The sequence below is a fragment of the Eufriesea mexicana genome, unplaced genomic scaffold, assembly GCF_001483705.2.
Source record: "Eufriesea mexicana isolate 0111107269 unplaced genomic scaffold, ASM148370v2 scaffold1808, whole genome shotgun sequence".
In the NCBI taxonomy this organism is placed as follows: domain Eukaryota; kingdom Metazoa; phylum Arthropoda; class Insecta; order Hymenoptera; family Apidae; genus Eufriesea; species Eufriesea mexicana.
The window spans coordinates 593,604-605,021 of record NW_016909925.1 but is presented as its reverse complement, the minus strand read 5'-3'; the positions used below and the strand labels follow the sequence as shown (position 1 = coordinate 605,021).

Genomic DNA, 11,418 nt, shown 5'->3' with positions numbered 1-11,418 from the left:
GGGCTATCCGGGGGGGTGGAAATTCCGCGGGTGAAAAGCGTGTCGAGCGACGTATTCGTTTAATAGCCCCGGAGGATAGCGCGGCTGCAGCTCTGGAACGCGAGCTGATTTAGCAATCTTTCCACCACGCCCTGTGTCTAATCGGCAGAGCAGGCCGGCTCTGTTCATTAATAAACCTAAAACTGGCCCACACACGAGAACGGGTCCGCGCCACGTCAACCTCGAGAGAGGCTGCTCGCGGACGAAACGGAGATCGAGAGGGAAGGAACGGGCGGAGAGAGAATGGAAAGGGGAGGAGGGTGGAGACCAGAAAGTCCGTCGACGATCCACGGCTCGGAGAAAACCGTCGAATCATCGGCAGTCGATAAATACCGATCGATCTTGCGCCAGCATCTATTAATGACTAAACGTCGGCTAACCAAATTAACCGTGACTAAAGTGCGTTTAATTCGGCGTTCCACGATTGCCTAGCATTGTTTCCGATGGCCATGTACCATCGGAGTCGTGTCCTTATTAACCGGTATATACGAATTAACGTCCGTGAACGGGTCCATTGTACCCCCATGGAACTCCCGTATCCGCGAGTTTGCCGATTTTTTCAACGTCTGTCGAGTTCTTAGATCTACTGAGTTATAGCCCCTCGCGATCCACGCCGATCTCGCGAAGACTGACGCGTACTCGGTGTTTTCCTGCTTCCCGAACATCATCCGATTTAATCCCGATTTAATCCCGATTCTCAGGCGAATGGAATAAAAGCACGACGAGTACGGAAAGCCGGTGAATTTACATGGTTCCGAGGCAACGCGTCTCGTTGCAAGGTATTCCGGCAACCCGCGAGTCTCTCGGTTACCTGGTAGCTCGACGGTATAGCAAGGTTGCCCCTTGCTCTCGTTAGCTCTTCCCCCTAGCGCGTTCGTCTCGCGCCTTTATACTCCCTCGAAGTATCCGTCGCGCGGAGGTTTCCCCGCTTAATCCTGGCCGCGCGTAAATCACCGACTTCCTTCTTCACGCCGCCAAGGGTACTTGTAACGCTGCCTTCCCCACCGAGGGGAGAATCGAAACTTTTCCGAAGAGATTCGACCTCGAGAACGGGGACTTTCTCTCGCGCACCGTCTCTCCGCGCTGGGGATACTTTCTTCTTTAATCGTAGGATCCAGCCACGAATTCACGCGTCCAAGGTTTTGTGTACCTTCGAAGGGAAACGTCGATACCAGATTTTACTTGCCAGCTTTACGATAGAGGAGCACGGTAGAGGAAAAGAACGTCGATACGGTGGATCCAATGGTCGATTCTGGGGACGGCTGAAGCGAGGGCTGTCGAGGGTTAAGAGCGACAGAAGTGGACCTAAGTAGCCGCGTACGCGTACGGCAGCACTCGAAACACAATTCGTTCCGGTTCTCGAAACCTGAAATGCTAATCTGCCGACGTTTTCTTTTCACCCATTACTGCGTCTCGTTCTCGCCTAGACTCTCTTTCGTCTCGCTCATCTCTTCTGGGGAATCCCGACACCGTTCAGCGAAAGCTTCTCCCGATCGGCGTGCAAGCTTTTCGGCGACTCGAATCGCGACGGAAAAGTTCCTTTGGTGAAAAATCCCCACAATAGGCCCACTAACAAGCGGTCCGACCGTCTCGTTCGCTCTCCCATCGGCCACAGGTTTCCTTCTCCACCCAGGAGTTGCCTCTTCTGCCGTTTAGCACCGGTGCACAAAGATGCGACAAAGCGATCCGAGCTCGGCGCAGCCCTCTTTCGTTTCTATTTAAGAGGGAGGAAGGGCGAGAGGAAGCTCGGGCAAATCTGTTTGCTGTTTTCTCCGTGGCCCGTGCAAAAGTTGACGAGACTTTCAGTGGCTGTTGAATGGAGGGATAAGGGCGCGCGCACCTACTTTTGCTTCTCAATGCCGGATCGCTCGAGGACCCTCGAGCGTGCGTTCCCGCCGCCGCCTCTGTTTGCGTACCTGTGTGTCGAGGGGCACACGCTTCGATATTGCCGTTCGAGCTGCTCGAAAAACCGTTTACCATCGGATCTACGGTCGGATGAGTCTCCCCGGCTGATATTGGGATCGCGCGCTTTGCGTCGGGATAGAGCGGGATAGAGCTCGCTCGAAATTGGCAGATTCCAACGGAATACAGCGAGGGGTACAGCGACGGAGGATGTCCTCGGAGCGCGAGAAGTCGCTCTGCCGAGCGTGTTCGCGAGCAAGGAGCAGCAGAATTCACGCTGCTGCTGCTCGCTGGCAGCGAAGATATTCAATTATGGTAGATCGGTGCAAAGATACGCGGCGCCGTGACAACTATATACGCGCGGGTCAGTGTCCAAAAAAATGCCACCTTCCACGAATAAATAACTCGCGCTTTGCATACGGGGAGGCCCCTGCTGGCCAGGGCCGTACGGTAGCGATCAGCGGAGACTCGGAGTGCTCGGAAAGCCTGGGACCTGCACGCGGCGGAACCGCTGCCGCGACTCGCACTGGGTCAACACCCAGCCCAACGTCCACCCCTGCCAACGCCGAAATTCCGATCGAAGTATCAATTTCCGTGTAATCAAAGCGGGCCCCGTGGGTCAGGGTGAAACCCGAAAGCCGGCTGATTTTCTGTTTTCACGAGGATAAACCCGAGAGAGCCTGGTACCGACCCTGTTGTGGTAACTCTAGATGGGCAGCGGCATACCGTGCCCATGGCGCCCCTATCTTTTATGCCGGCAGTTTCTGAAAATCTCCCAGTTTGATCTGACTTCCAAGCCTAGCGGTGAGACGAGAGTGAACGGGGCCCGGGAGGAGGGTAACGGAGTAAGGGAGGAAGAGAGAGGAGAGAGTGGAAAGGGAAGATTAGTTGCCAGCGACAGCAGCAACCGCCAGCAGCAACACGTGTGCTCTGCGGCCGGAGTTTACATAAACACGTATAAACGTCGTGTAAACCGGCGCGAGAGAGAGTCCCTCGAGTGGGCCCGCGCTGGCCCTCGCGCGCGAGCGAGCGGCGAGCGTGTGTGCGAGTGCAACGGTAGCATCCCGACTCAGATAACGGGCAAGGATATACGACTCTAAACTGCACCTACGTGCAGGACACCGGGCTACCGAATTTTCGAGAAATCAAGATTCCTTGGCGATTTTTCGGAATGGGACACGCTCGGCTCCGCGGGAACTGGATCTGGCGAGAAAGTGGCTGCATCTCCGACGACCGAGTTCATCTCCGGTCCCCGGAGACCCGGTCTTGTTCGCCGCATCGACGTTCCTTCGCCTAGAACGCTTTCTGCGTTACCGGTTCTCCACGTCGAGGAGGAAAGTCGCGACGAATATGGATCCGCTGAAACGTACACTCCAGCACCGTCGCGTTCCCGTTACGAAGATTCCCAGAGCCACGTGGATACGAAAGCGTCGCGAAGGTAGGAACGAAATGGGAAGCTCCAGCCACGTGAACCTGCCTGGAAAAGGGCGAAGAATCAAGGATGCCGCAGAGGGCCGGGAGCGCTTCCGCCGCGATGAATCGGCAAACGAGGAAGAAAACGGGAGGAAAAAGTCGAGGGTCCGGGGAAAAGCACGGGGCGGGCGAAAAAAAAGAACCGCAAATCCGTGGGTAAACGTAACTACCGGTTGATGCGCCGATCATTCCACCATGTTGCCTCTGAAAGGGAGAGCGCCATCGACAGATGTTTCGCCACTGAGGTAATTCGAGTGTTTGTTCGTTCCTCTCCCGAACCTCTCTGCGCACGTCCATGCCGCGTTTTCGAAACACGGCTTTCGCCATGATACATCGGGCCGGGAATCCTCTGTCGGATAGCACCGAAACACCAGCCAAAGATCTTGTCCGGATAAGATAAAGCAACGACCCTGGAATGACGTCTCGCCGACGCCGCGTTATCCCGATGGTCGATCGGTCTAGGAACGGATTGGAAAATCGCGCAGGAATATCCAGATCTCTAATCTCCTGGACAGGGATCCGTTCTTGGGAAGGATGAAGGAACGAACGGCGTGGATGAAGTAATAATCGTTTGGCCGTGTTTCCCTTATCCGAAGTATGGTAAAACGTACAATAGACAGGCGTCGCGACGCAAAAGAACGACGACGTTGACGCTCGAATGACTGAAGGCTTCTCCGAACGTTACTTCGACGGAATCCTCGCTTTCCAGAAGATTCTTCTCTTCGCGACTACGCGGACAAGTCCGTGGAAATGTCGTGTCAGTGGAAAGTTGCAACACGAGTCGTTCCGGGAACTCGGTGGAAACGCGAGGGAAGATGAACTCGAGAAGTCTAGGCGAACACGCACGACTGCGAGCGTGTTCTCGAGGCCGTGGTCGCGGAACGTAAACGGAATCGTGATGCAACGAATTGCGCGTACCAGACACTTCCATTTTCGGGCCAGGCGATGATTATCCGATCACGATCTCCGCTGCCCGGCCGATTCTAATTCCAACCGAGAGAACCGAGTGTCCGAAGGTTCCGTGCGGCTTTCGTTAAATCGCGACGTTCACGTTTCGATCCCGCTTTTATCCCGCCACGGAAAGCTCATCGATCATAACTAAGCACGCGAGCGGCGATCTCCGCCAGTCTCTTTTCCCTCTCTATATCTCGGCGTCTCGATCTCCAGACTTTTGCCACGAGGACAGAAATCACGTTGCGGACTGAAGGTGGCGGAGTTTTCGAACGATTCGACGATAGAGAAAGGGAGAGAAAGGAAGAGAGTAAAAGGAAGAGAGAGAAAGGAGAGGGACGAAGGACCGGTGCAATCAATTTACAAAACGCGAGTCTCCCCGGGTTTATCTAGATCCAATATCTCACGGTCCTAATCCGTGGCGAGATCGATCCCGGCGCGATCTCGTCGACTTTTCGGGGATCTTATCTGGCCGAAAGAAGCGATCGGGAGTACACGGGCACGATGTCTCGGTTTTGGCTAATGCCGAACGTATAACAAGAAAATTATCCACGCGAGAAGCTTTCTATAATAGAGAGGGGTTGGGCCAGGACGAGGGAAGAAGGAGAGGCCGGTCGAAGGGCCTGCCAAACGAGAGGGGAAGCTTTGGTTTTCTGCTATGCCTCGCAACAATGTCCGTCGTTGGCCCCAAGGACCTGGTGTCCTCTTCCAGCATAATGGTCGCGAAAAATCATCCATTATCCTTCGATGCCGAAGGATGGAGAGAGACGCGAGCGAGCTTGAAAGCGGCACAATGGTGTACGCCCATATATCACTGCGGAGATTTTCCGAAAACTGCAGTTCAATGAGTCTCCCACTAAGAAGCATTCGAGGAAAGATGGAATTCTAGATTGCCTTTATACCGGCCTCTTCAAGGTGTGAACCGTGCCGACGAAAGAGCCTCCTTCGTGCTCGAGTCCTCGCCAAGACGGAAGTGTATCGGCAATAAATCTTCCGGGGTTGTATATTATACTCCAGCCAGCGAGCTACGAATTTCTTTTAAACGCGAGTCTCATCCTTCGCTTGCATTTTCCAAAGTGCCTGCATCTTCGCTCCTCTGCGGCGAAAACGCTTCGCGAAGGGATCCTCGGAATCGGAGAAGACCAATCGGAGAGATCGTTAACCTTGCTTAAGGGTGCGCGAGGCGTCCGAAAAATCTGGAATCCTCGCGTTCCTCGCCGATCGTCGAGGATCCTCATTGGGAAGAGGGAGTTCTGCAAACACGGTGGCGCGAATGGGATCCGACACGTTCCACGTTGCGGCCACGATTGGCATCGGTATTTTTCTGATCCCGTCATTTCTGCGTCGCGGTGCTCTCTTTGGGCGCTATCCGGATTCGGGACGTGGGTGCACGGTGAATCTCGAAATCCGCGTTGCGTCGGCGCGTATACGAATCGAAGACGCACACGCGCGCGCGCGCGTGCATCTCGCTCGCTCTTGCCTCGGTTCGATCCCGGCCGTAGCCAAAACGATTATAATAACTATTTTATCCGGCGCGGATCTGGGCCATTGTGCCTCCCCATTCTGAAAGTCATAACACGGTGCCTACACTGCCCTTCGGGAACTGCTCTTCGGGGCTCCCTTTTGCCTGCGCCACGGTACACTGTAACCCGCTGCACCATGAATCTCCACTTTATGTATACGCGTCTGCGTGTCCCCTGTGCGCGCTTACTCTTCAGCGTTAGTCTTCCCTCTCGCACGATGCGCTTTCGCCAATGCGCGTCTTATAGGCGCGTTGTCTTGCTTCTAACCTACGAGTATCGATATGACTCACGAGGTGAAAGGGGTATTTATTGACCGAGCGAGATTCGATCCTCTTCGTCGTTGCGTTAGGGGGTTAATTAGGTCGCTAATTAGGCTGTAGGCCTACCAATCTTCTTCGAATGTAAAAATAGCCGTAAAAATAGCCGTCGACGCGTTACCCGTGCCCACTGATCGATCTCTCGCTGCCAACGATAACAACCCTCTCCGATCATCCCTTCGGTCCCCTTCGATTCCCTCCGATTCCATTCGATTCCATTCGATTCAATCGTCGCGGCGTATATTTACGCGGAATTCTTTGAGCTTGCTCCAACTTTCCCCGCAAGGGATTCGTCTCTCCCTCGCTCTCCCCGCTGCCAGTGTCTGCTCGTCCACAGAGGTAAAAGGAGAGACACGCAGCCACGGGATCGGGCGTGTATCGAGGCCTGTTGCCATTGGACGAGACACGCACACGCGTGCAGAACCCCGCACACGACCAACGGGGGCAATATTTCACGGCATATTGTTGCCATCTGCACACGCAACCCCGCGCGCGCACGACAGAATGCACGACGTAGGAGAGACGCGAGCTTTTATTTATCTGCTATTTATTTGCCAACGCGCTCGCTACCGAAGCGGCCCCGGCGGGCTCACGACCCTGCCGGGGACAGATTTGAAAAGTTATTAATCGTCCCGTTTTTGGAAGGAGCGCGCCACGGTGCCCGGGCAGGGCACATTCTCCTTTTATACGCGCGGCCCAGGGATAACCGAGCGTCGTTGGCACCTCGCACGAAACCCTCGTCCTCTCCGCTGCTCCTCCAGAGGGTTCCACGAGGAGGTGCGAATCGATGGGTGCAAGCCTCTCGTTCCGCCATTTTTCCCACTCGACGATTCGCTCGAAGATCAGCTCGAAGAGCATTGCTTCCGAGACCCGACGGCGAGTTTTCCGCGCGGATCGAGCTGATCTCGCGCGAGGGTAGTAAATTTCCTCTAATAAAGTTTCTCGATACGGTCCGTGGCGTGGAGCACGAGCGTATATTCCGCGCAAATTGCGAACAACGCTGAAATCCTCGCGACGGTGGCGAGTCAGGGCAGCTTGAAGCATAGTCGTGTGAAACGTCAGATAAGGCGGCGACACCGAGCGCGCGCGCGCGCTCCAGGCCGAGCGGACCGCTATCTTTCCAGCTTCATAAATATTTAAGACGCCTTCTTATGACGCCGCTGCCATAAGTACCCGCACTACACGTCCGAGCGATTTAAATATAATCTGTGTCGCGGCGATACGTCACTGTAACATGGCAATGTTATCGCGCTTTTCACACGTGAGATGAATAACGACGCCGGCTCGCGCGTACGCGAAAACCCACCACGCTTCTTTGTACCTACTCGCGCCGACGTCCACGGACTTTCCTCGCGATACCGCTCGTGGAAAAATCATTTTCACGATTTACCATCGGCCAACGAGCACGTGAATTATTCGACAAGCCGAGGTGGAAACGAGCGCTCGATGTAGGACGGGAACTTTCGCGTACTTTCTTACAAAAGCGTGAAATCTTTTCGTGCATATCCACATACGTTAAACACGTTGACGACCGATCGCGGAAATCTTCGTGTTTAGTCGCTCGAACGTTGACAACCGGTCACGGAAATTTCCGTTTTTCTATGCCTATGTACTTTATCGTGTTTTGCTTTACTGAAAATTATTGGTATATTATCCCGTTTGTTAATACGTGTTCGTGTTATATGTCCGGTCTCCATTTGATAAACTTTCGAAGATCGATGTTCATTGATATGTCAAATGTAAGCTAATGCAACAGTGTGCAAGGTATCGAAATCGAATTATCTCAGTGTTAATTAATTACACGATTTCTTATTTTACTACTTTAAGAAAGTATCGTCAGCTTTATAGCAGAAAATCTTTGAACTCTACTCTTCTGTAGCCAAAAAATCGTCGAGTGCAAAGGGTGAAAAGGATAGTCGTCAACGTGTTGAAATATTTAATCGTTGTTTTAGGAGAAGAGGGTGGAAATGAGAGAGCATCGTTGCCATCGGTTAGTAATCATCGCCGATTATGGTTATCCAAAATTTTAGCACTACCTCGCGTACATTGTTGTTCAAATCCGATACACGCGCGAACGAGTATATTCGTCTGTATACCGTTGGCACGGAGAGATCTCGAATTCGAGACGCGCTCCCTTTTTTCGCAGTTTCCCCTGAGCGAGGGAGGGCAAAGTTGGCCACCATTTTCCCCATAAAAAATCCGCCAAGTTTGCGCTTCCTGTTCTCGCGTCTCCGCACTTCTCGGAGAGAGCGCCAGGAGGAAGTCCCGGAAAAAGGGAGTCTACGGCGTGCCGGGGGCGGTGGGGGGTTGCGAGCCGACGGTAAAATATATTCCAGTCAACTTCCGGTGGAAATAAATAAGAGTCACGCCACACGGTCTCGTTGCGCCCCGACGACGGCGGCCATTCGTGTGCAGGGGAGCTTATCTCTCGATATCACTGCGCCTCTCTTCGCCCCCGGGCGAAGAGCAGCCACCGGCGGAGGGAATGTTCCACCGTTGCTCATCAAGATATCCACGAAATCATGATGAAACGCTCCGCGATACGATGTAATCGCGTTCCAGCCGCCTATTGTAGCTTCTGCGAGAGCCCGACAGCTTTTCCTCCTTGCCCCGGAGAAAATATTTTTCCTGTTCCCCGTTTCCGTGTTCCGCCACCCCCGTCTTGCTCGTCGCTGATCCCGCTTGGTCCCTTCCGCGATAATCGTAATTGCGAATAGTTAGGCGGTTCCGGTTGGAAATGTAACTACTTTTCCCTCCTAGCCTCTGAAGATGGCGCTCGGCGATAGATGGCATTTGCATTTTCCCTCGGCATATTTTTCCTCGAATTATATTCTAATTCCCGGGCCCCCGAGGGGCACTGAAGGGAAGCAACTGAAATCTCTTCGTTTTCCCTCGATTCGACTTTCAATTACCGTGTACAGACACGCGCGAACAGAGTGCACCCGGCTCAATTACAAAGTCATTAATTCCCGTCTTCTTTTTCCAGGCGAGAAACCGTTCAAGTGCGAGTACTCAGGCTGCGAGAGGCGGTTCGCGAACAGCAGCGACCGCAAGAAGCACAGTCACGTCCACACGTCCGACAAGCCGTACAATTGTCGAGTTTCCGGCTGCGACAAGTCCTATACCCATCCTAGCTCGTTGCGCAAGCATATGAAGGTACGTGTGTGCAATCGTGAGACGTTCGACCTCCGTTACAACCCGGAGTCCATTACTCTCCCTCGCATTCTTTCCCTTGATTCAGCCAGACGAAAGCCTCCTCTCATCTTGGACTGCTAATTTTCTCCCCCGAAAAATAAACCACTCTCGGGGAGTACTGTTCGCGTGGCGCCGATTAATCGTTGGAAATTTGCCTGGAAGAAGGACAGTTTTGCTTGAAAGAAGAGAGAGAAAAGAAGGAAGAAGAAAGGCGATAACGGTCGTGGTTTCGCGAAAGAAGATTAAATTTGCATATTAAACGATGCTAATTGCCTTCCTGTCGCGATCGCTCGTATTTTCTCTTCCCAGTCTCGAATCGCTGCCCCGTGTATCACCTCGCATGCGTCCACGCAGACGTATCGAGGTGTATGAAAAAAGGGCCCCATCGTGTTTGCCATTTCGTTTCACGCTAGGAAACGCTAGTAGACACTTCGGAATGGGCAAAAAGCGGCTGTGGGAAGAGAGGCTGCCGGGTATCCGGGCGCAAAGGTTCATGCACGAACGGCTACGGAATCTTAATAGGAAATTATCTGTGGCACACACAGAGAAGACGGAAAGAGAAGCAGAACCGTCCAAAAGGCAACTCCCGAGATACGTGCGCGATAGGTTCGTCGGATAGGAGCGAGCGCCTTTCGCTTCTCCACGCTTTTCGCCGGCCGTGATTCGCGGAAGGCAGTCGTCGAGATTTGCTCACTGAATTATGAACGAAGGACCAGAAGGAGAGGAGAGAAAGAGAGATGGGAATACCCCGGAGCCTTGATCCCCGTCTCCCTGATCCCGGTTTCTTCGGTTTAGCCAACGCGTGCTCCTTTTGCTCCTCGTATCCTCTTGATCTCCGAAGCGATAACTTACCACGATCAAGTACCACTATCCGCGCTTTCTTTTCGGGTTACGCGCGCACCAGCCTCGCGCCGTGGATTCTACCGACTCGTGGAAACGCGCGTTAAGACCACGCAGGAATCTCTGATAACTCTGATCGATCATACTCACCGTTCCCTTCCCCAGCCCCCGAGAGCTCACCCTTTCTCCCTTCTTCCTGTACGCGCGCGTGTACGTACACACGCAACCACCGCGTGTGTTTCTACCCCTCGGGAAGGGCAACTAGTAGCGAGTCTACTAGCAGAAATTTCCCGCGAGCATCTAACGTGTTAAGCTCCGCCTCTTGCTTCCAGGTGCACGGCATGACCCTGGGCGAGGGCAAGATAGGAGGGGGCTACGAGAGCGAGGGTGAAGAGAGCAGCAGCAGCGGGGGTAGCTTGTCCGTGACCGGGCACACCGAGTCTCCTCAGCCGCCTCCGGTCGTCCCGACAACGACCACGACCAACCCACCGTCGAGTCATCCTTCGACCAGAGGCCCAGAGTTGACGGAGTGGTACGTCTGTCAGCCGCCAACGGTGGGTCCTCAGCACAGCCCGTTGCCGGGACCTCCGCCGCCCCATCACCTTGGCCCGCACCACTTCAACCCGTTGATGCATCACCAAGCGACTGCCTACTAGTTTCTGCCGGCAACGGACCGGAGGACCAGTTGCGAGGACGAGATCGACACCGTGTCCACGAGGATACGCGTTAGTCTATGTTGCACCGCGTAGTAGAGTTGGATCGCTCGTGTTCCATTTTTCTCCGCTCACGCGTTTCACGGACTGCCAAGTCCTAATCAGCAATTGCCGATCCGTTTCGGAAGAAGTGGAACCACGGATGCGATGGAACTTGACGAAGAGAAGACGAAGACCAAGAGTGCATCCGAACCGGGAGGAAAGAAGAGTGTCTCGGGGGACTATGTTAGAACTCGCGGAGGGTTTGGTCTTTCGATTAGGTTACGGAAGTAAGCTCGTCTCGGGACAGGGGGACGAAGCTGAGATAGGTGAAGCTACACTCGCGACCAAAGCTAGAACGTGACAGACTCTTTCGAAATATAGAGTGTCGTTAGTATTTATTTCGCGCGACGATCTTCGCGTCGTACCGATAGACGGGGGAATATGGATTATCGTATTAACCGGCGCGTCAGCCTTAGCGATCTC

General features: G+C 53.8%; 1 protein-coding gene across 1 annotated transcript in view; it reads left to right on the top strand.

The window, feature by feature from the left end:
• LOC108549117 (zinc finger protein ZIC 4) overlaps positions 1–10,896 on the top strand; it is a 26,988-nt gene extending 16,092 nt beyond the window's left edge. Inside the window, exons 2-3 of the mRNA XM_017902364.1 lie at positions 9,192–9,361; positions 10,573–10,896. Coding sequence (XP_017757853.1) covers positions 9,192–9,361; positions 10,573–10,896 — 494 coding nt within the window. The remainder of the gene's footprint in view (positions 1–9,191; positions 9,362–10,572) is intronic.
• The last annotated feature ends 522 nt before the right edge of the window (positions 10,897–11,418 follow it).